This window comes from Copadichromis virginalis, linkage group LG4 (genome assembly GCF_057382275.1).
Source record: "Copadichromis virginalis isolate Kocher_CV1m ecotype Utaka linkage group LG4, C_Virginalis_male_GT1.1, whole genome shotgun sequence".
NCBI lineage: Eukaryota > Metazoa > Chordata > Actinopteri > Cichliformes > Cichlidae > Copadichromis > Copadichromis virginalis.
In genome coordinates this window covers 1,442,573-1,465,375 of record NC_140621.1, presented here as the reverse complement: position 1 = coordinate 1,465,375, position 22,803 = coordinate 1,442,573, and the positions used below count along the sequence as shown (strand labels likewise).

The 22,803-nt window shown below is 44.1% G+C and overlaps 1 protein-coding gene across 5 annotated transcripts; it reads left to right on the top strand.

Moving 5' to 3' along the window:
* The first annotated feature begins 6,431 nt into the window (after window positions 1–6,431).
* On the top strand, window positions 6,432–18,639 carry rogdi (rogdi atypical leucine zipper). Of its 5 annotated transcripts, XM_085453068.1 has the most exons (12): window positions 6,432–6,553; window positions 6,747–6,909; window positions 9,985–10,056; window positions 10,351–10,433; window positions 10,602–10,659; window positions 10,743–10,823; window positions 12,828–12,923; window positions 13,001–13,099; window positions 13,909–14,022; window positions 14,108–14,157; window positions 14,519–14,645; window positions 15,898–17,639. In XM_085453068.1, the coding sequence occupies exons 1-12, from the start codon at window positions 6,495–6,497 to the stop codon at window positions 15,937–15,939; spliced, it is 1,044 nt and encodes a 347-aa protein (XP_085309194.1). In that variant the 5' UTR covers window positions 6,432–6,494; the 3' UTR covers window positions 15,940–17,639. The 5 variants fall into 5 exon arrangements, with proteins under 5 accessions (XP_085309194.1, XP_085309190.1, XP_085309191.1 ...); XM_085453064.1 differs by lacking the exons at window positions 6,432–6,553; window positions 15,898–17,639 and adding an exon at window positions 18,400–18,638 and having other exon boundaries at window positions 6,603–6,909; XM_085453065.1 differs by lacking the exons at window positions 6,432–6,553; window positions 15,898–17,639 and adding an exon at window positions 18,400–18,637 and having other exon boundaries at window positions 6,605–6,909; window positions 10,605–10,659.
* Window positions 18,640–22,803: the final 4,164 nt, after the last annotated feature.

Below are 22,803 nucleotides of genomic sequence, written 5' to 3'. Positions count from 1 at the left end.
ATAAAAGCGCACACTGAGACTACAGATGTTGCAGATATGGCCAATTTGCTTGTTTATATTGGATATGAACATCAAAGTGCAGCTCGAGAGGACTTTGTTCTGTAAGTCACTTCAGACAAGAACTACAGCTGAACACGTTTCCCAGCTCCTGAGTGCATCCGTTCAAGAGAATTGGCTGGATTGGAAAAGGTGCACTGGAGTCTACATGGATGGTGCTAAAGCCATGACAGGTCGCCACAGCGGAGTAAGCTGAATTTGGCGCCAGAAATGCAGTGGACTCACTGCAGTATCCATGGTGAGGCCCTCGCAGTGAAAAAGACACCTGGAGAACTTAAGGCTGTACTAGACTCAGCTGTGGAAACTGTCAGCTTCATAAAGAGCAGGCCGATGCACTGTTTCATGTGCTCTGATGGGCATGTCCAGCTTCTGCTCCATGCAGAAGAGGGAAGGCCTGTTCTAGGCTTTTTTGAATTGCACAGAGATGATCTTACAGCACACAAGCTTCCCTTATCAGATGTCTTTGAAGACACTGTGTGGCTCAGTCAGCTTACATACTGGTCGGACGTGTCTCTGGTTTAAACGAGCGGTCATAAGGGTGGTAAGATGAAGCTGGGGAGGAGCTCTAACCGTCCATGCTGCTCCCTGTGAAGGTGTGCTTGCCAAGACGGCCCTGTGGCCAAACACTCACCTGTTATCAGTAACTAAATGTGTGCACTTGTAACTGATTGGGTTAGAATTGACTGGCCTGGACAGGTAGGCCTCAAAGACTGGAGCAAAAACCTGTTTGAGTGATGTTATAAAAATATGCAGGTTTTTACATCTTACAAAAGGTTTAAACGTCCACAATTTAGACTTTTTAATTGCAGGACTGAAGTGATGTAGCAGGAGCAAAAGCCAAATCAAATTACTGTAATTATTAGGTTACTTTATCACTGCATGTTCCTCTTGTGTTGTCCTCTTACATTGACTCCATCACATAAGAACATTCAGTCACGAGTTTACTTTCCTCGATGCTTCGTTCACTTTATGCTGTTTAACAGGATTTATCATTAGACTCTTTGTGGTTCCACCATCATCTCTTTTTAATTCAAAGAAATACTTCATAACTCTGTTCATCACAATATAACTACATGTTAAAGTCAGATTGTCTGAGGTTAGTGCAGCCTCAGTGTCTCCTGCTCTTCCCACGCAGCACCAACACTGAGGCCTGTTACAATCATTTCATACGTTTTCTGATTTATGTTTGTTACATTTATTCTATTCAGCAGAATTAACTATTTGCAAAATCACATATATTCTGATTCTCAGTTATGAATTACAACATACTTAATCCATTCATCCATTTGCTTTTTTTGCTTTTTCTTTTTCTTTTTTTTAGGGTCACAGGGGGGCGGAGCCTATCCCAGCTGTCTTAGCTGTCTCCGGAGTACCCGGAGGGAACCCACACAAACATGGGGAGAACATGCCAACTCCACACAAGGATGGTGGACTTGAACTCAGGACGTTCTAGCTGTGAGGCGACAGTGCTGACCGCTGTGCAGCAAAAATGCTACTGTTATTTCTCTTATTTAAATCATGCATAACAGGCCAGACATGCATTTCTTATGGATGTTAAGTACTTTTACCTTTCTCGGGTGTAATGAGAGCCAATCCCACCTCTTTCAACAGGCTGCCAATAGTTTGCCTTTTTCCCTTTTTTATTTATTTTACAGTGACTTTTACTAAAGGTATTGTTTGTTTCTGTGTTTTCTCTTTGTTTGCTCCTGGTCTGTGGTAGTGTTTGGATTTGTATGTGTATTTGCTGAAACTTATGACTGCACCACTGTACGTCTCGGCCAGCACACTCTTGAAAAAGAGATTAATCTCAAGAGTTTTTCCTTAATAAAGGTTAAATTTAGAGAAAACGTTATGACAGATTGAGCTGTTTCATCTTTAAACCACAAAGTATTTGATTATATGTCATTATAGCGCAGTATTATCAGTGTGTCAGTGTAGTTGGATAGAGCTTTTTTTAAAATAACAACAGAAATAGTAATCTTTATTATTATTTACAGTTACATATATAATTTGGCGTCTGTATGAAAATCAAACCCGTCTTGCTCAGCGCCTCTCAGGTGACTGAAATATTAACTTTAATATATTATGTTGTGTATTTTGACATTTTTCTTCATAGAGTTTGTGTCCAATAAGACAACTGTGTGCAAATATTTCTCATAAACTGCATCAAGCGCCTGTAGATTCTTACAGGGTATTTTTCTGGAGCACTCAGTGCTTTCTGAAACATGCCTAAAAGCTTTCTGCCTAACATCCACAGCAGAGCGTGGTGAACAGAGCATGAGCACATTTAAACACAGTCACTCAGTTAATTAGGTTAGCTCACTGAGTAGCACTGCTCACAGTATGGAAATTACAGAGGATGATATATGTGCACACTTACTCTACATGTACAGTATGCGTGTGGACAGGATCCTTGGATGAGGCATGCATGTGTGTATTACTGTTGTGAGGATGTGTAGATACATAAAACTGCCCCTCAGCAGCTGACAGTTGCTGGGAGTCCCTCCTCTACTGCTTTCCCCTGTAAACAGGCCTTTCATTCAATTACAGCGTGTCACCAGCAGATGGCGCTTTCTTCACAAAAATCTTCCTCGGTATTATCAGACGACTGCTGATTTAGCACTATAGGAGTGAAACAGAATTTACTTGAATGTCACATTATTTTGACAGCTTTTGTTCTTAAACCTCTGTTAAAACATAAAAAAGATGAAGGTTTACAGTTTGATCATTTACACATTTTGTACCACAAACCACCAAAACTGTTTCCAGCAAACAGTTCTTCATTCATTTCAATCTAATGTAATAAACACATTGAATGTTACTTGTTCTTTGTGAATTATGAGCACATCCTTCATTTTTTCTGTTAGTTACAATATTTGTATGTATCTGTGGAACTTCTTTAACCTCTGCTATTGTGCAGAGGTTAAAGTTTGAAGCCAGGAATCTCCCAGCAGTGTGATCTGGACCAGCTGCTTTCCATGTGTTAACTCTGCAGAGAGTTTTCCTCACATCAGCGGAGGTCAGACACAGAACCCGGATGTGTGAGGGGGTTGGACTTCCTCATCACCACGTCATTCTGAGCTTCAAACCGTGCATAGAAGTTGTTCTGTGCGTCTGGTAGGGAGGCGTCACCGCGGCAGGCAGGTGTTGATGGCCTGGATGCCCTGCCACATGCACCACATGTCGCCGCTGCTCTGATGGCTCGAGACAGTTTGTATATAAACCAATGATGTTAGTCCCCCTCAGCACACACACACACACACACCAGAAATTGGTTTGTTGCCTCAGGACAATAAAGTGTTTTAAGTGTAACAAAATGTCAGTAAATTTATGAGAAAACAACTAATTGGTTCAAAATGTTTATTTTAACAAACAAGCTGGTTTTCATATAAGTGTTTAGTAACAATGAAATAATAGAGTGCTTTTTATAGCACTTCCTACATTCACACTCCAGTGAAGCAAACTGGGTTCAGGAATACTTTGGCACACAGACCACCAAACACTAACTTTCCCATCAGCAGATGATTTGTTTATGAATGACTTGGCTGTGGCTCAGGTCTGTGCCTGGGCTAATACACCTGTGTGACACCACGCATGATGCATACATCTGTATCTGCAGTTGTACAAGTTTCTGTGTGTCTGTGTCTGACGGCTCTGCGTGGAACGACATCCTGGCTCCTTACATCACAGTGTCCTCTAAAGACACACACAGACACACACGATCTCCTAACTGTTCTTTAGACATCATTCTGGGATCTTCTCTTACTCGCTGTCACTCTCATCCATTTGACATTCCTCACCAAGGGAGTGACCCGAACTATATCAAACTCTTTCCTCCCTTAAACTGTTCTTGTGCCCATTTTCTGTTTCCACATGAAGCCAACAGCATTCTTGCTTATGTATTCTTGTTGTCCAGGTGTGAGAGTACACAGTGAAGCGCTGTGGGTACAGCATCCTGTGGGTACAGCATCCTGTGGGTACAGCATCCTGTGGGTACAGCATTGGTGAGGATCCAGTGTGGGGGAAGCATGTCTTGAGGCTTCTCGGATGAGAGGTGAAACGTCTTCAAGCAACTTAAAGAAGCCCAGACGCTTTTCTTTCCAAGCTCCTTAGACTACGATGACCTGGATGACTGAGAACCTTCACAGACATATTAGTTCACTAAGCCACTAAGTTAAGCTTAGCGAACAGAAAGTTCGGATTGGTCCCAGTAGAAACTAGAAACAACCACAGCCACAAACCACTTCAAAATTATTCTTCTGTAGGGGAAACCAATCTAAAGTCAGCTTGGCCATCGTAGCTGTGAGAGAAAGATGGCAGATATGTCTGAACATATAGTACATGTTTGAAAAAGGATAACTAAGGATAAAAATGTATGCATCAGTTGATCTGAATACCTTTTAGTTTTATATAGATGATCACTTCTATGGGCATTTTAACCCAGGAAGCACTCTCAGTCAGTCTTTCTTTCAGCTCTGAAATGTCAGTTACAAATGACAAACACATCTGTTTGAAAAACAAAAAAACACTAATCTTCCCCGATTAGTCCTGATGTCACCAGCCTGCTCACTGAGACAGGCTCCACACATGAGAAACTGCTTTACCTTTAAATCAAAGTATTATTATAATAATGTAAATGAGTAAAACTAATGTATAACCCGTCAGAAATGTATCCTGGTTTTCTACATTTAAACTAAACTCAGATATGAAAGATTTGAATACATGTGCAAGCTTCTGTTTCCACCACCAGTCACTGTGCTTGGAGGCTAAGTTCTGACTCCAGCTCTATACCTCCCTGATACACAGCTCTGTATTTTTCTTCTTCCTGTTCTCCCAGAAACAAAACATGAAAGCCTCCCTTTAACTACACAGGAGAAAGAAAGCAGGGAGGAAGTAGGAAGAGGAATATGTAGAGAAGAGAGGATGGATGCTCCTGATTACCTCTGCATCTGTCCCACACTTTCCCTCTGTGCAGCACAGCGTCTGTATCTGAGCTTTTACTGCAGTGTGGGGAAGTCTGCCTGCAGGGGAGTAAAACATGGGAGCGTCCCTCCCCTCCACTTCTCCTTTAACACCTGTAAGTTGTCTCTGTGCCCCCACCAGTCTCCACTGTTAGAGGCTACAAACAGTGGTGAAACATCCAAAATGTTGTTTCCTTGCTGTTTCCAAAGTCGGTACATGGATATCTGTCATTTCTCCAGTTTACCAAAAGAATCCAGCTCTCAACCCCCCAGTCACAAGTTCACTGAACTCGAGAAGATGCACCTCTCGTTTGTGCACGTGTAGACCGTTGTTATGGTGACACTTATACAGACGTTGAAATGCATTACAGTTGTAACGCACTCACTCTTTCTTTTGCCACGATGGTCTTTATGTCTCTGTGTGTGATTATGGATTAAACACACCTTGTATTTTAGAGGTGGTCCGTCTCCTGCTCCCAGCTCTCGCAGATGATTACCTCACCTGTGAATACCTGTGTGATCAGCTTCCTACTTAAGCTGGAGGACGGCACCTAATAAATACCTCATTGGGTGTTCAGCACATGCACAGTGGCAGTAATGTCTGTTCTGTGCAGGAAACTGGACCCTGTGAGTAAGACACAACGGCTCCACGTTAAGTGCCTGTCTGTTTACAGGTTTCTGTACATGAACCACAGAAGAAACACTGTAGACAAACAGCTTTGCAGTTTAACTAACATCTAACCTTAGTAGAGCTTGACTGTTAGAAAAGCACTTTCTGCTAAGCGATCGTCGTTCTCACTCGGATTCATTCGTCTTGAAAAGGTGTTTTATTTTTTTCCTGCTTTACCCGCCTTTGACTTCAACACTGTGAATGACCTTCACAAAGCCTGACTAACTATTGCTCACTTAAATGGCACAGTCTGGCACCTTTGGATCCTCTTGGAGCGATTCACGACTGTGTTTTCTATGGAAACTTGTTTATTAAATCCGCGGACATCCCGACCATCAGTCCGCCTGCTCTCTCTGAAAATAACCTTGAAACAAATGTGCCATCAAGATCACAGCGAGGTGTATGAATGTGAATGCGAGACATGTGACGGAGGCAGGTGAGCCTCGCAGGTGATGCTAATCCCCCAAGAAGAGTGAATGCAAACGTCCCCTCGCTCTTACATAAAATCTCAGCGCACTCCACAGGACTTCACTGTGACCTCCTCCCGACTCAACTCTCAGGACGAGGAATGTCGCCGCATTGACGCTGCGTCACGTCCAGTTTGACCAACTGTCAGGCGTGGGTTGCGTAACGGCGTGGAAAACGCCAAGCGGAAGTTCTTAAGCCAGATATGGATTGGTGGGTGGCGCCACTACGCCAGAGCCGTTGGATGGGAGGGCTCCGCACTAAACACGTGACTAATTTGATGCTGCATTCAGGTGGTTGTCATAAAACAATACAAATGTAGCTTCATTCTCTCAAACTAAATGCAGCAGGCGGAAGCTAAAGAGAAGAAGCATCGTCTGTGTGTAACGACAGCACACAGGTAGTCCGGTAGTACACAGACTCTATGGACTGCAGTAGTGAATATAACGTCTGACTCACATGATCACAGGCCGGATTATAAACTACTGCCGTGACGGAGCATCGTGCCGTGGTCGCTTTTGTTTGGTTTCTTATTTCAACTTATCGCCGTTTCTTTGGGTGCTCAACTTAACTTAACTTGTATCCGACGTCAGTGAAGGCAACACAGCTTCCAAAGGCCACCGTGAGACGGCGTCACCCCGAGCGAGAGAGGCCGGTGTTTGTTTGTGGTGCCAGGACAAAATGCTGAATCCGCAGAGGTCTCTGTCGGAGCTCCCGAAGACGTCGACGGCCAGTCAGGTGGAGCGCGTTGTGCTGGTAAGCTGCTCAGCCGTCGCGTATATCGCACCATTGCACTAGCAAACAGCGCTGTGACTGAAAGGCTGCTGGTGCTTCGCACTGACTCGTCTGTTATTGCACAGAGCTGCCCACGGTAGCTGTTAGCCCCGCGCGCTGTCATGTTACTGTGACATTGTGGTTGACGGTCAGTGGGCCCATGGCAACGGCTCACTGACCGTCACCGTGAGAGCGACAGCTGAGCCCGAGCCTTCTGTTTGCTGCTGACTACCGATGACAAACTGGACCTAAACGTTTTCCCTGCAGGGCGGGGGTCGTACTGTTAAACACGGCATCGACACGCGTGTAAATGTCACAGAGTGTATCTCTACGACAGCAGGAGGGAATGATCTAATATGGCTGTGAACAGATTCAGCCATGTACTGGTAAAACCGTCTGCTTGCCAGTAACAACCAATCACAAGTAAGCTCCCACTGTCACAGCTGGCTGACGGTCCACAGCTGGCTGACGGTCCACAGCTGGCCTGTCCTTCAGTAATGAGACGCGCACAGGAACAAAGTCTGAGCTGGACACACGGGGCAGTAACATCACAGCTAATAATGTCAACACTTTTGTGAAAGAACATTAGCAGTGTGGTTTTAATGCTTTCATACAAACCAGTAGGGTGTAAGGTCTAAGTGTAGAGCCTCTGCACTGAGCCCCACTGTGGACACGCGGCACATTACCACTGCTGCTTAGTTCCACGTCACAGCCTGTTGGAGTCATTAGTGTCCAGGATCAGACCGTTTTAAGTGGCTGAACCTGGACCATGAAACAGTGGTCTGTGTGGGGACGTTAAAGAAACAACGGCTCGTTGGCAGAACGGCTTGTCCCCTTGTAGACCGGTGCTCCCCCCAGTGGGCCACACCCCACAGTTTGTTCTAGGGTTCCCTGTGTTCATGTGGATGTTACACCGACATTAATGACTAGGGATGGGTATCGTTTAGGTTTTATCCGATACCGGTGCCAAACCGGTACTTTTGAAATGGTGCCGGTGCTCAAACCGGTGCTTAAAGAATGGAGAACACAAACTTTGTCCAAAAACCTCTCATGTTCAGCTGTTTTTTTGTAAAAAGATAACAATGTTAGCCTTTTCTGCAGCTATGGGGCATATATGGCATCACTCTTGGCTGGAAGCAGTGCTTAAACAATGGGAAAAAACACAAACTTTGTCCAAAAACCTCTCATGTTCAGCTGTTTTTTTGTAAAAAGATAACAATGTTAGCCTTTTCTGCAGCTATGGGGCATATATGGTATCACTCTTGGCTGGAAGCAGTGCTTAAACAATGGGAAAAAACACAAACTTTGTCCAAAAACCTCTCATGTTCAGCTGTTTTTTTGTAAAAAGATAACAATGTTAGCCTTTTCTGCAGCTATGGGGCATATATGGCATCACTCTTGGCTGGAAGCAGTGCTTAAACAATGGGAAAAAACACAAACTTTGTCCAAAAACCTCTCATGTTCAGCTGTTTTTTTGTAAAAAGATAACAATGTTAGCCTTTTCTGCAGCTATGGGGCATATATGGTATCACTCTTGGCTGGAAGCAGTGCTTAAACAATGGAAAAAACACAAACTTTGTCCAAAAACCTCTCATGTTTAACTGTTTTCCACTTTTTCTTTGGTCATTTTAGCCTTTTTGGCCAGGGTGAAGGGAGTATCTGCCATCAAACAAGAAGACAGCAGCATGTAGCTATGATGATGTTTGCTAGTTCACCTTACATGCATTAATGTAATAACGTGGTTAGCCTACTCAACGTAAATTACACACGAACAACATGAAGCTACTCACGCAGAGAAGAACGGCTGCTGCTGCATCATCATCATCCTCATCATTTCTGCTACACTGGCAGGGCTAGGGGCCAGGACTCTCCTCTTCGGGTTTTTGGGGGATGTTGCTCCGGGTCCGATAACTGGCAACCCACCCGACGTGCACAGTGTGAGGTCTCGCAGCAAGCTATCAAATACGGCGCATTTCTCGGCTTTTAAAAAAACCGCTATGCGTCGCCAGGTGTTTCATCGGATTCTTGGTGTTACCTCCTTTGACAGTATCACAGTATCAGCTTAAAGCACTTGTTGCTGCTGAGTTTGCATCTTTTGCTGTGAAGTACAGCCAGACTTTGACCGCTTCGCCTTGGACATTTTTAATCTGTAGCTCTGCTCTAACAGAACGTACGTACCTGGCCCCGCCTACTATCCTCGGAAACGTAAAATGATTGGCTAGAAGTGTATCACAGCTCAGGAAAAAAAAGCACCGAAATAAAGCACCGAAATGTGCGCTGCTTTTCGGTCTGGTTACTACCGTTTATGTCAGAACCGGTGCCATCATGGCACCGGACACCGGTACCCATCCCTATTAATGACACTGCTAGCCAGTTAGCTTTTTAAAACGGGCGTAAATATTCCATTCAAACCCTTCAAGTGCTCAATTTCAGTCTCACATTAGTTGAATTATTTGAAAGAGGCGAGACTACAAAAGGTCAGATAACAGACCTGACCTGACGGCTGCCTGTGTTGCAGCAGAAATCTTCCATAGAGTCAATCAGTCTAATCAGATGAAGTCAAAATACACCTTTATGGGTATTGGACACAATGTTGCAGATTATTAGGTAATCATGTAAATTACTGACATATGAGTAATTTGAAGTCTCGTATAGTTATTGATATGTATTATTGATCAATAATGGGTGGTGGCTGTAGCTCAGGAGGTAGAGCAGGTCACCTACTGATCAGAAGGTTGGAGGTTCGATCCCAGGCTCCTCCACTCTGCATGCCAAATATCCTTGGGCAAGATACTAACCCCAATTTGCTCTCCGATGTATGAATGTGTGTGAGTGTAGTTAGAAAGCACTCAGTACAGAGGTAGTGCTTGTGAGAATGGGAGTGACTGGGTGAATGAGGCATGTTGTATAGAGCGCTTTGAGTACTCCGGGAGAGTAGAAAAGTGCTGTATAAGAATCAGCCCATTTACCATCAATAATAGTAATTGTGTACGCGTGCAGGGCGAGCTGTTATCTTTGTCTCTCACTAACAGGAAACTGGTTCACTGTGTTTGGCAGGAGGAGGAGTTCAACTGGCTGCTTAAAGAAGAAGTGCACGCTGTCTTAAAGCAGCTCCAAGATGTTCTCAAGGTAAACGATGAGCTTTCATGTGTTAGAAATAGTTGCATAATTACGTGGCTGAAATGATACATGAGCTTTACCCATGGAGCTCTTTGCTGGTCACACTAAGTCTTTGCCAGGCTGACAGCATCTGGCAGGTCACTATGACAGAGCGCTGCTGTTTTAACTGAAAGGCTGGGCAAACACAAGTGTCCTCAGCACCATAAATACACAGTCCTCTAACAGGACTCCACAGCAGAGCAGGAAGAAGCTCTCAGGTCGTTTCAGCACATGAAGAAGTCTCTGCTGTGTTCTTGTCACCAGGAGGCATCCAGACGTTTCTCCATGCCGACACCAGGCTTTGAAAATCAGCTGAAGCAGGAGAACTTCATCCTTGGCAGCTCAACGTAAATGCAGCTCACACTGCCGTACTGTTACCGTGGTAATCATTTGTGACATCACGTTACATGTAGCGCTGTCGGCATTATACGTGATAGGGTCACCTTTCACATCCACTTCCTTCTGTATTTGTTGTCCTGTGATGATTCCAAAGGTAAAAATGTGACTTTTTCCAGCAGCATGGATCAGGTGAAGGGCGTGCTGACTCTGCAGGGGGAGGTGCTGACTCAGGCTGTGAGTGTATGACGTTCTCACCAAGGCTTTTAACGACACTGCTTTAGGCTGAGCATCTTTAATGTTTGACTCTGTCTCAACAGGATATCAACCTGAAGGTTGCAAAGAGCAGCCAAGTGTTGCACTTCCAGTTTAGAGAAGACAAACAGTGGAAACTGCAACAGGTATAGAAAACAGCGCTGCACTTAATACAACACGTAGCTGCTTCTCTGACTTTACAGCTACAGAAGTTTGAGGATGAAACCTTAGAAAACAACGAGTGAGAAGGCAGCTCCTCAGCTCCCCGGTATAACGCTCACCATGAAGCAGCTAACGTGCACGACGTGGTTCACACAGAGCAAAGCAGCAATCTCTTACTGTTTGTCAGAGTGCAGCCAGGCTGAGGCAGAGCGATGTTAGGTCAGATATTAACTACCAATGAAACCAGTCTCACGGCGTTAACGGTCACTGTAACGTTGTGTGGGCCCTCTGCTAGCACGCGTGTAGTGTGACATCACAGAAGTATTACCTGATGCATCCATGTAACTATAAGACTGTCAGCATGTGTCTGTTCAGAGTTTAATGACAAACGTGAGCAGGACTGTGGTCAGAGGGGCGGGGCCTCTGACCAGGGAGGCCTGACCACATCACAACCAGCGAGCTTCTAACATGACTTTGAATTGAATCAACACTTTGCATTAATTATACCAAACACAGTTTGACATTCAGAGCATTATGAAAATATCACTGAGCCCAAAGCAGCCGAGCTGTGGGCAGGTGTGGGTAGGTGTGGGTGGAGGCAGACGCCTCGGTCTACTTTGGAAACGTGACACTGGTCACATGTTGTTCTCATGTTAGGGACATGTTATGCCACGAGCTGAAAACAAAGCAGCAGATTCTTTCACATGTCTGATGTTTGGTAACATCCAGGAGGGGACAGTGGATCCAGTTCTCCTCTCTACATGTTGGTCCCACAGCCAAAGCACTACGTTTGTCTTAATGTCTGAGCTCTGCAGTGATGGAAAGACCCCAAGCAGCACATTGTTTGTAGTTAGGAATAATATCTTTGTCATTGTGAGGCCGTGTTTATTTATTGAAGTTCTCTGTACAGACTTTACCAGTTATTCAGGTCCTGCTTTCATTTGCATGATTATGTTGTCAAACAGAAGATTGCTCCTCTCTGTAGTAGCTCATGGAAAAACCAAGCTGTTAAACATGTTCACAGTTAAAGCTTTACTTATTATCCGTATGAGTAGCTGCACCTGATGACTTACAGGCGCCGGTCTGTAAGTCATCAGCTAGTCTATGGCGTTATTTATGTGCCACTATTCTGAGCGCACGTAAAAAAGGTTTGCAGGTGTAAGTGTTGCATTTTGAGGAGTGAAGAAAATTCATTGCTGCGTGCAGAAAATATATTTCAGTGTTTGCTGTTATCCACACACACACAACAGCAGCCCCTCTCGCTCGCTCAGTTTTTGCACTTGCGCTTGTTCGCAATGTGTTGCTCGCGCTCTCAACATTTCAAACTCCGCCCCTCTGTGTTCCTCCGCCACTGCCTCGTTTGAGTTTTGGACGAAATGGATTCTGGGATATTGCATTTCGTCATTTCGAGCTGATTGGAGACCAAAACAGCCAATCAGATATTTTTGCATCCAAGTCTGTGATTGGCTGGTTTTGTGGCACAAATATAACGGTGTACAGAAAGAGTTGAGCGCACACGGGCAGAAATGTTGAGAGCGCGAGCGACACATTGCGAGCAAGCGCAAGTACAAAAACTGAGCGAGCGAGAGGGGCTGCTGTGTGTGTGTGTGTGTGTGTGTGTGTGTGTGTGTGTGTGTGTGTGTGTGTGTGTGTGTGTGTGTGTGTGTGTGTGTGTGTGTGTGTGTGTGTGTGTGTGTGTGTAACAGCAAACGCTGAAATATATTTTCTGCACGCAGCAATGAATTTTGTTCACTCAAAATAAATTTCTCCTCAAAATGCAACACTTGCACCTGCAAACCTTTTTTACGTGCGCTCAATTTTTTTTTACGTGCGCTCAGAATAGTGGCACAAAAATAACGGCATACTAGTCTAGCTTTTAAAAGTGAATGCAATGAAGCCGAGAGGTGATGCTGGACAGTTTTCTTCAGGAACTTGTGTTAACATATGACCCCCACCCTTCACTGGTCCTCGTTTCTGTGGCCCATCAGATCCAAGATGCCAGGAACCACGTGAACCAGGCTCTGCAGCTGCTGAGCAGCCGTGACGAGAGCTACCACTTCAAGTCTGGGGCTGAGGTCAACAAGGTGTGTCCCTGTTAGCACAGAGCTGCCACTCTGCTGATGCTGCTGATACTAACATCACGTTTGTGTTCATGCTGCAGCTCATGGATGGAGTGATGCTGCAGCTTACACGAGCTCGAAACCGCCTCACTACCCCGGCCTCCATGACGCTGCCTGAGCTGGCTGCCAGCGGTTTGATGGTAAACACGTTGCACTCAGTGATCTTACTGAAGAATAACTGTGTAAAGATGCAGGTTTTAAAGAAAACATGACAGCAAGTTTAGTCAAATCAGGTTCCTCGTGAGAGCAGGGTTTCTCAGGAAGCTGTCCTCCTGTAGGTCAGTGCAGTGTAAACTGTTCCAGCCCTCTGACTCTGGGGGGAGGCTCCCGCTGACAGACGAGGGCGATCTATGGCATCAAAAGCAGTGCTGAAGTGGAACAGTCGCAGTGAGTCATAGTTAGGTCCTGTAAAAAGCCCAGTCTCAGTGCTGGGCTCTGAATCCACAACTGTTCTGTGAAACCAGCGCCCGCAGTCTGGGTTGGCGTTGACTAACCTCGGTCGACACTCACAGGATCCGAGATTAACTTCAGGTAACCTGTAGGAGCTATTTACACCTTTGCTGTCCACACTTTAGACCTGTGTAATGCAGGATATGTTATTAGAGCCACGTGGCAGTAGCCACATCAAGTATTACTCGTTAGATCGTTACCCAATGAACCTGCTCGGAGCCCATGCTGCTCTGATGTTAGAGGAGAAAGGTTGGAGAAGCACTCATGGAGGTGGTGTGGGTGGAAATAAACTCCACCAGGGCAGAAATACACCAAAGCAATCTGCAGGTTGTTCCTGGCTCTGATGATGAATTTTAAAGCAGGACTTGATGAGCTCTGAGTGCTGGCTCAGTGAAGTCACTGCAGAGAAACCCAGCAGAGTAATACTGCTGAAGGTTAAACCTTCCTGTGATGTTTCAGCCTGACTGCCTCACACCGGCCTCTCTTGTTTGATCACCAGAAAATGTTCTCTCCTCCCATACCCGGGGATGTCATGGTCAACTTTTACATCAACTTAAGCAAACTGTGTCTGACTGTGTACCAGCTCCACGTGCTGCCTGCTAACACCACCAAGGTTAGACTCTGTGACACCGTGCACCCGTCTGTGGAGCCGCCCTCTGTCATGTGACCAGTGTTTGTGATCCTTCTCATATCTGCAGAATTTCAAGCCTGCTGGGAGCTCAGTGCTGCACAGCCCTGGAGCGATGTTGTAAGTCCTTCAGTCCTCTGATGAAGCTTGAACATGTTGTAGGAGGTGAAACGTTTACACAAAGAGCCATCAGTGTCATTGCAACTATTCCTGTACATGCTTATTATTAGAAAACGACATATTTCCATTACCAGATGATGCAGCCTTATTCTGTTGTGTAATATTACTGAAACCTGGCTCTATGAGTAATATTTAAATATGACTGTGGCCAAATGGCCTCTTACTCAACAGCTGGGCTCCTGCCCCATGATGCTGGCTTGGATGGAAACTGATTTACTATCTAGTTACTGGTAACACACAGTAGTGCTAAAGTGTACATGGTGGACAGTATCTAAGCTCTCTTTACATTTTGCTAACACAGTGAGCTCAACAACAACCGGTTTGAGGTGAGCCATGTTCACAAAGTGGAGTGTGTGGTGCCTTGGCTGAGCGACACGCTGGTGTTCTTCACCATATCCCTGCAGCTCTGTCAGCAGCTGAAGGACAAGGTCAGTCCCTCAAACACTCGCACATTATTAATCATGACGTGAGAGACGTGGAGGAGATGGAGCATTCATTCTGGGAGCACGTGCTGTCTGTTCGGCAGTGTTGGGAAGGTTACTTTTAAAATGAACTGTTACTCTCCACACCAACACCAGCTAGATGTTAAAATCTTCATATAAATGAGTAACAGTAGGTGGACATTAGGTAAGGCTGCACTTTTTTTGCAGCGATCTCATATAGAAACTATCCCACGCGTATATAAAACAGGTCCGTGGCTCCGAACCGTAGTAAAGGGACCTCTGGCTGATACGTCGGGTTCGTGTCGGCTCGTAGCTGAAAACTAGCTTTACTTTGTTGTCTGGGTCAAGTTTGCAGTGAGAGACAGAGAGAGGCGTTGAAAGGCTGCTGCAACGAAGCTTATTGTTTCAGAGGAAAACAGGAACACAGCGTACAGTCGAGTCGTAACAGCTTACTTACAGCTGGGCTCGTCAGGCTCTCTGTTTGGCTGCAGTGGTTATTATTATATTTACATGCTTCCAGCTCCCGTTTCTGCTCCGTGACAGCTCCTACTGTAACACCTGTACTGATTTTTCTGTGCCAGCATGACACCAATGTGACTAAAAATGTTCAAACATGTAAATGAAATATGAACATTTACTCTGAAAACTGAATTAAAAGCTAAAAGTGAAATAAAAACAAACTAATTAGAAAATATGAACTTTTAGTAACACCACCATTCAGTGTAGCGAGGCTTAGCCTAACCCCTGATGCTGATGGTTCTGGAGCTTTCATGGGGGGCGGGGGGTCTTTTTGTCACGCTTAAGTGTTTCGGATCAAACATACAAAAAGTCAGTTATGATGAAGGGCACGAACACGTCTCCACACCGCTGTAACTAACCTGGGGTGAACCGAGACGTTAGCCAGGGTCACGTGACAGCTGTATGAGCAACGTTGGATAACAAAGACTTTGGGTTTGTTTCATTTACTTTAGAGAAGCAGCCTGAGTCTTTACTGTGGGAACAGATCGGGATCAAAGAGCTCTGGCTTAAATGATCACAGCACGGTTTGCCTAAACGTGTTTCTACAGTGGCGTGAAGTATTTGACCGTTTGGCAGTTTGTTTCATAAAGTGACCTTTCCTTTTGGTCTAGACAGTTCTTTGTTTTTCACCATTAAATCTGTTACAGTGAGCAGAAAGTGAAAGGAAGTGAAAACTGTTTCATCTTTGACTGAATCCCAGCTGCTTCCTTCCCTGCAGATCTCGGTTTTCTCCAGTTTCTGGAACTACAGACCTTTTTAATCCTGCAGCCCGTCATCCTCCAGGCTCCGCTCGGACTCGCACTTAGCACTCTGTTGTAAAGGAAGTGTTCATTATTTTAGCTATTTGAAATGCAGTGTGATGTCAGAGCGCTAAAGCTCCGCCCCCAGTGATGTTAGCCCAGATAGCAGACAGTCCCGTCAGTGCGTCTCAGTACTGCCGTGTGGATTCATGTCATTTGGTTCCCTTTAATAGAATTATTTATTACCCACACTCACATTCCTGATTGTGTTTGAGTTGTTTTGTAGAACACTAATTTTGTACTAAAAGTACGTTTCTTGTACTTGTTCTGTCCCAGCATGGTGATCGCTTTGAAAGCTTCCTCGTAGTAAAGTCCTGCCCTACTACTGTGGTACTGGTACTGTGGTACCGTAGTACTGTGGTACTGTAGTACTGGTACTGTAGTACTGGTACACAGGTGGACACCACAAGCCTGTGACTGTGTAAAATGCTCAGAGTCAAACAGTCTGCTGCCACTAACAGCATCATCTATTCACTCTGCTGCATAGCATTAACCTCACATGCAGCAGCAGTGCTGCGTGACAGTGCCTGTGCATTACTGTTATGATGCACATGGAAAAGGCAGTTTCAGTGGCTGCCAAGCGCATCATGTTGGAGTGGGAACAGGAGGAGGAATCTGTGATGAAGGTAACAGTTTTCTGTATTTTTGATGGGACCAAGAACGTAAACAAAGGAGGAAGGTCTTTGAAGAAGCTCCTGTTCCGTTTCTCCTGCCGTAGCACCTTTCTAATCTTCCCACAGGAAACAAACCTGCTCCACAGTACGTCGAGGACGGGGCTCTGCTGGAGGCTGTCATCACTGTACCAGGTCGTTTGGGGTGTAATGAGTGGCAGTTTGGACATAGATGTCAGCTGCTCAGCTCATTTTACCTGTCACTAGCTGATTGGCTGACCTGTGTATGTAGATACTGAGATGCTTCTTCACAGAGCTGAGCTCTAATTGATCCTGTTTCCAGTTTTATAAGGTGCACAATCAACAGAGGAAGTGTTGCTCTAGCTCAGCCTCTTCCTCCGAATTATTCCCTCATTCAGTATGTGGGTGTGTGGGACACAGTAAGAATCAAACGTTGTTGTAATGGGTAAAACATCTGTTAGGAGTGATATCACGAACATGCCACAGTCTCCCCCTGTGGTCTGCTTTACAGAGAACCACGCACGGCGTATATTTACACGTGTCATGGCTCCTCCAGTCTGCTTTGGTTCAGATTGTCGTGCAGTCCTGATGTGCTGTGTTTGTCTGCTTCTGCACACCGGCCTGAGCTCAGTACAGATGGCAGCACGTTTGTTTCAGAACAGCAGAAGCTGTAAGAAAACCCGACGAGCAGGATGAGCAGAAACACATTTGTGCAAACTGATGAACACAAACGTGGCTGGAGCAGGGCCCTTCATCCCTCGACCTCACATTCCCTCTTTGTTACTACATGGATTTATTTAAATAAGCTACCTGTGACATCATCTGTTGCTGTTTGTATTCGTCTCGTGTTGATTTTCTTTGAACCAAATACTATTGTAGACATGAACAAATGACTTCTTTCCACTAAGTATTAATGTATTTAAAGATGCCTGTCATGTAAAATGTGGAATGTGTGCAATTAAACTTTCGTCCTGATGAACTCTCTTTGGTGATCTGAAGATGCATGTAATAAAAAAGTCATCACTGAACTTCATTTGTATTATTGGAAATGCAGTGCCACATTGTATTTGTCACATTTCAGGTTGTCAGATTTAATATTAGACAAAGATTCATGCAAAATTCATTTTTGTAATGATGTCATACATTAGGGGGGGAAAGAGATCCAAACCTACCCGACCCGGTTTGTTTGTTTGTGGTAACACCAGCTGCACCTGATTTGCAATCAGAATTCTGAAACATCCATCAGTTTGTTCCATGAAGCTCAAGTTCATGTACTTGGTTATACAGCAGCACAGTGAGATGAAACACCAGGACCTTTACTTCTGAAAGTAGTGATGGCCCGCTTGAAGCTGGCGCTCCGGAGCGTGTGTCGAAAAAAACAACACACTGGTTCAGAAGCACTGTGTCGAGGCTTGCTTAGTTTGGCAAAAGTCACGTGACCAGTGACGTCCGAAGCTTCATTACGCACGTAACTGCTTCGGTACCTGATTCAAACAGATATAAGGAAGTGAATCATCCACGGGATTCGTGGAGTGTGTTGATGGTGACAGAGATCAGAGGCGTGTGGGAATATTTTGAGTTGATTTTGCTCAATTCATTTTATCTGCCGAAGTGAAAAACCTGAAATGTCCAAAATCATATTTTCATAATGTAAATATCATTACAGCATATGACTTTAGGAACACTTCCATGTGAATTAAAGCTAATGAAGACTACAACAATGTATTTGACACTATACGTACATTACATTGCTACAGTTTAGAAAATCATTTTGTTTATTGTTTTTAGGTGATAGTCTGCAGGACCCAGGAATACCTGCATATCTACCAGCTTGCAGTGTGGTTCCTGCACTCCACAGCCTCTTCTGTTCCATGCAAGTGGATTTTCTCCAGGGCAGGAGAAACTATTTCTAAGAAAAGGAACAGACTCAGCCAGCGCACAGTAACACTAATCCTCTTTTTAAATGTAAATAACAAAAGGGCTACCTTACATTGATCATGTTTTTACTTTGCAAGTTCTTGATTAGGGATGGGTTTTGATTATCGCTTTTCTGATTACAATCCATGCTAAACTGAATAAAGTGATATTGATTCATTAAAATCCCGTGTCGATTTGTAAATTAACGTTATTATGCCTGAAACGCCAGCATCTCAGGTTAAACCTCACAACATGTCGTCAAACACCATGCAGCTAAAACAGTAACTGGGAGCAGGTTTACGGATTCTGCATACAAACGTGAACACAGAGCGCGGACCCGACGCGTCAGAATCAGATTTTGATGTGTCGGCGGGTCCGCGCTGTGTTTGCCTCTTTTTTCTTCGCTGGCTTCTGCAGCTGCAGGTTTCATAACTCTCTGTTTACATCTCTAATTAAGTCTCACATGTGTCAGCTTTCTTTTAATAGATACGAAATTATGGATATATACTGTTAAATGATCAGAATTGTAATATTTCTGACTGAGGCAAAACTTTCCAGATTCCAATCAAATTGAATCGGATCCTGTATCGAATCAAAATGATTCTACAAATCAGTGACGATGCAGCCGTACTCAGCTCCCTAAGCATTTTCCCTTTCCAGTTCACAATCAATCCCACCCCTAGGTCAAAAATATGTATAGGACAATTGGCCTCATCTAATATTTTGTATGAACCTGTCCAGCTGTCCAGTGATTAAACGACAAGTAGATGGAGGCAGGACTTCACAGCAGGGGCATACTGCATAATGTGCTGTGCGTTATCATATGTATATTATATATATTGCTCACTTATTGTATTTACCAACATCAAGGAGTTATGAGCAAAGAAAGGCCACCATAGTGCATGTTTAAATAGGGAAAGTTTATTGATCAAAATGTATTACGCAGATACGCATTACATTTTTTTCAGCCCCCCAATCGAGAAAACAAAACCAATTACATGTTCAAAGCAACGGAACGGTGGCCCAATATCAGAGAGAACTCCACTCTTGAGTGAGCAGTGATAATTGAGCAGTCTGTTTTATTTTGCAGATTCAAGCTGCTCTTCAACATTTTCACCACCAGATGTCACCGGAGAGGACTGTGTTGAAAAGCTTCGAGTAATGAACCGTTTTTCAATACAAGCTTCAGTGCTTCGGAAAGCTTCATTTGGCCATCACTATCTGAAAGGCTCAAAACAGACAAAATTAAATTGGAGTTGTGCAGTCAAAATCCAGTTGTGATGCCTTGTCATTGCCAAGAATAAATGCTGAGGGAAGCAACAATGGTTGCTGACTGAAGTAGTCGCACTCGAACGTCAAGGAAGGTGGAAGGAAAGCAGATTACGCAGACATGTCAGGTTTCCAGAGGTGAGCAATTTATTTACAGTGAGCTTAATTTAATGTGTAACTTAACAAAACTTCCCCCCAAATCAAGTCACTTAACAAACCTCACCATGGCTCTGGTGACCCAGCTCACCTCTGCTCTCTGCTGCATCTGGTAGAGACTGGCTTTAAATAGGGCCATCAATTTCCCTCCAATTGCCCAGCCAGTACCACTCACACTGAGGGATCTAAAACTCTACACAGATGATCTGAAAACACAAAACCTCTACACACTTCTAACATGCACATTTACACAACTAAATGGCAGTGTTAACGAAAAGAAAAACATTCAACAAATCCCTTTAAACTTTAACACGAACAAAAGGAAGCATCTCTATGGACAAAGAAACCCCTCCACTTGGTTTGACCTGCTGATGTCATGTGTGACATCATCAGGACTTTAAAATGAGGAAATGCCAGGTGGGCGTTTCCCCACACCTGACCCTCATGAAGACTGAAAAGACAAACAGAGTAAGTATGAACGAATTACTTAATGTGTAACATAATAAAATATAAAGAAACATGTAACTGAGTATTTGTCTTAATTTGCAGAATGTTTGATTTGCCAGCAACAAAACGCTTCCACAAACAAACCCGGGACAGTGAGTGAAGCAAAGTTACATGACAAACAGCAAATCATAGCAAATACATAGAAACAGAATAATGTGCAAAAAAAAAAAAGGTAAACACATGTGGGACAAATGGAGAGCATTGCAACTGCTCCTCCACTTTGTCACACTGACCAGGAAAAAACAAAGCGAGCAACTTGTGTAAATCAAGGTAAAAAAAACTGTTTCCCCTCCTCGTCAACACTGACGAACCATCGAGGTCTGCAGAATGATCTGACCAATGGCTCAGACGGTTCAGAGTCTCTGAGGTCATAGTGCTGCCGGGACTGCCCTTGAGCACTGTCGGTGTCAGCACTGGAACACGACCATGAGGAAGACCTTGATATAGTTTGGCGCACCATCTTTCTCACTAGAAGAAACAAGACTTGTCATCACTGCAGTCTCAATACTGAGAGATATTGAGATGAGATACTGCAACCACTGGCACTCCCATATTTTCATATTCTGAGACCGAACTCTATATTGCTCGTTCCCATAGAGCAGGGTTTATCAGAGCTTACCTCCAAAATATGGGAATGGACTGTCTGCAGTCCTCACACTTGCTTCAGATGTTATCAGTCCATTCATTGGACATTATTGGTTGTAATCAGCCCCACAGATAGGAGCCAGGAGAGGCCCTCTACCCCTGCTAATCGCTCAGGTTTGTTATCCATTCACACAGAGGGCCACAAAGAAAAGGACGGGAACAGCCCAGAATCCATTTTCCTGACTTCATGCAAATAAGGCAGTGCTACCAGGTAAAAGGATTGAAATGGACAGCAGTGATTTTAATGAGTGAGTTAATGTGGTGTTGATATACCAGCTTTGACATGTATTTGTAGACGTTATGTTTTCCACTGTCTTTGTGATGCTAGCTTAAAGTTACTGTGAAAGGTTCATGTATACTGTGGTTGGTACGTCTTCGTCTTGGCTGTAGCATTCTATTGTTTCTATTTCTGTTTTCTCTAACTGTTATTACTGTAATGAGGGTCTAACAAACAATTGATCTAATTGATCTCATTATCATTTGTTTATTTACAATTAAGTGCTTCCAACTTCTAGTCACAGTTTATAGGTTGCTCCTAGTTTTTAGCTTCTACTCGTGCTTATTATGGCTTCATTTTGTGCTTATGTCATTGCCTAATTTACACAGTTAAATGGTTCTGTATAAGAAATATTCTTGACAAATCCAGAAAACAAAAGGCTCGGTGATGTCAGACATGACATCATCAGCACTTTAAAAGTCAGGAAATGCTGGATGTCTCCTACACCTGACCTCCGTTTAGTAGGATGAAGGACGAGCTCAGAGCAAAGTAATAATAGTAAGCTTAACCCTTAAACAAGAAGCAAACATTTAAACCTGAAACATAATAAAACAAGATATGACTGTGTACTGCTTTAATCTGCTGTTTTTTATTTAACTGCAACATAACACTAAAGCATCCCATGTCCCAATTGCCAGTCTTGGTAGCCGGGGTTCGGTCCACGTGGGTGGCTGGCCTCTCCCTTGGAGATAGGGTGAGAAGTTCGGCCATTCGGGAGGGGCTCAGAGTAGTAGTATCCTTGGGCAAGATACTAACCCTAAGTTGTTCTTCGATGCATCCATTGGAGTGTGAATGTAGTTAGAAAGCACTATGTATGGAGAAAGTGCTTGTGAGAATGGGTGAATGTTGTATGGAGAGTAGAAAAGCGCTAAATAAGAATCAGAGTCTATAACTGCTCACAGACTGGCTGTCAGGAAGCCGTTCGAACGCAAGCAAAACCGGGACACAATACAGAGCTATGCACAAGACGTAGACTACAAATTTATTTATTGAGCACTGTTCATAGATTAAAATCACAAAGTGTTGCACAATAAAACCAAAAATATTAATAAAATATTGACATGAAACAATGAAAACATTAATTAAAGCTTGTTTGTATAGAAATGGTGCCTGAGAGACCAATCCCCACGGGGACCAACAGTAGCCTCGGACACGAAGACCTGAGTGCTCGGGATGAAGCACGAGGTTTCAGGGATAAACTGACCAGAGCTTCACCATGTAGAGCTCAACAAGTTCAAACTGAAATTTTAAAATGAAACCTAAAATTTACTGGCAACCAATGAAGAGAAGCCAAAACTGGAGTAATATGTGGCCTCCTATTGGTGCTGCAGTGTTCTGTCTGAAGGCTCCAACGCTGATTTGTAGAAACCAGTAAAAAGACCACTGGAGTAATCCAAACGAGAAGAAATAACAGCATGAAG

Bases quoted from the DNA above. Each gene is read 5' to 3' on its own strand.
- rogdi (XM_085453064.1), top strand. From the start codon at position 6,835: ATGCTGAATCCGCAGAGGTCTCTGTCGGAGCTCCCGAAGACGTCGACG. The intron at 10,824-12,827 runs GTATAGAAAACA...GTGGCCCATCAG, and splicing joins AACAGTGGAAACTGCAACAG to ATCCAAGATGCCAGGAACCA. The intron at 13,100-13,908 runs GTAAACACGTTG...TTTGATCACCAG, and splicing joins TGGCTGCCAGCGGTTTGATG to AAAATGTTCTCTCCTCCCAT.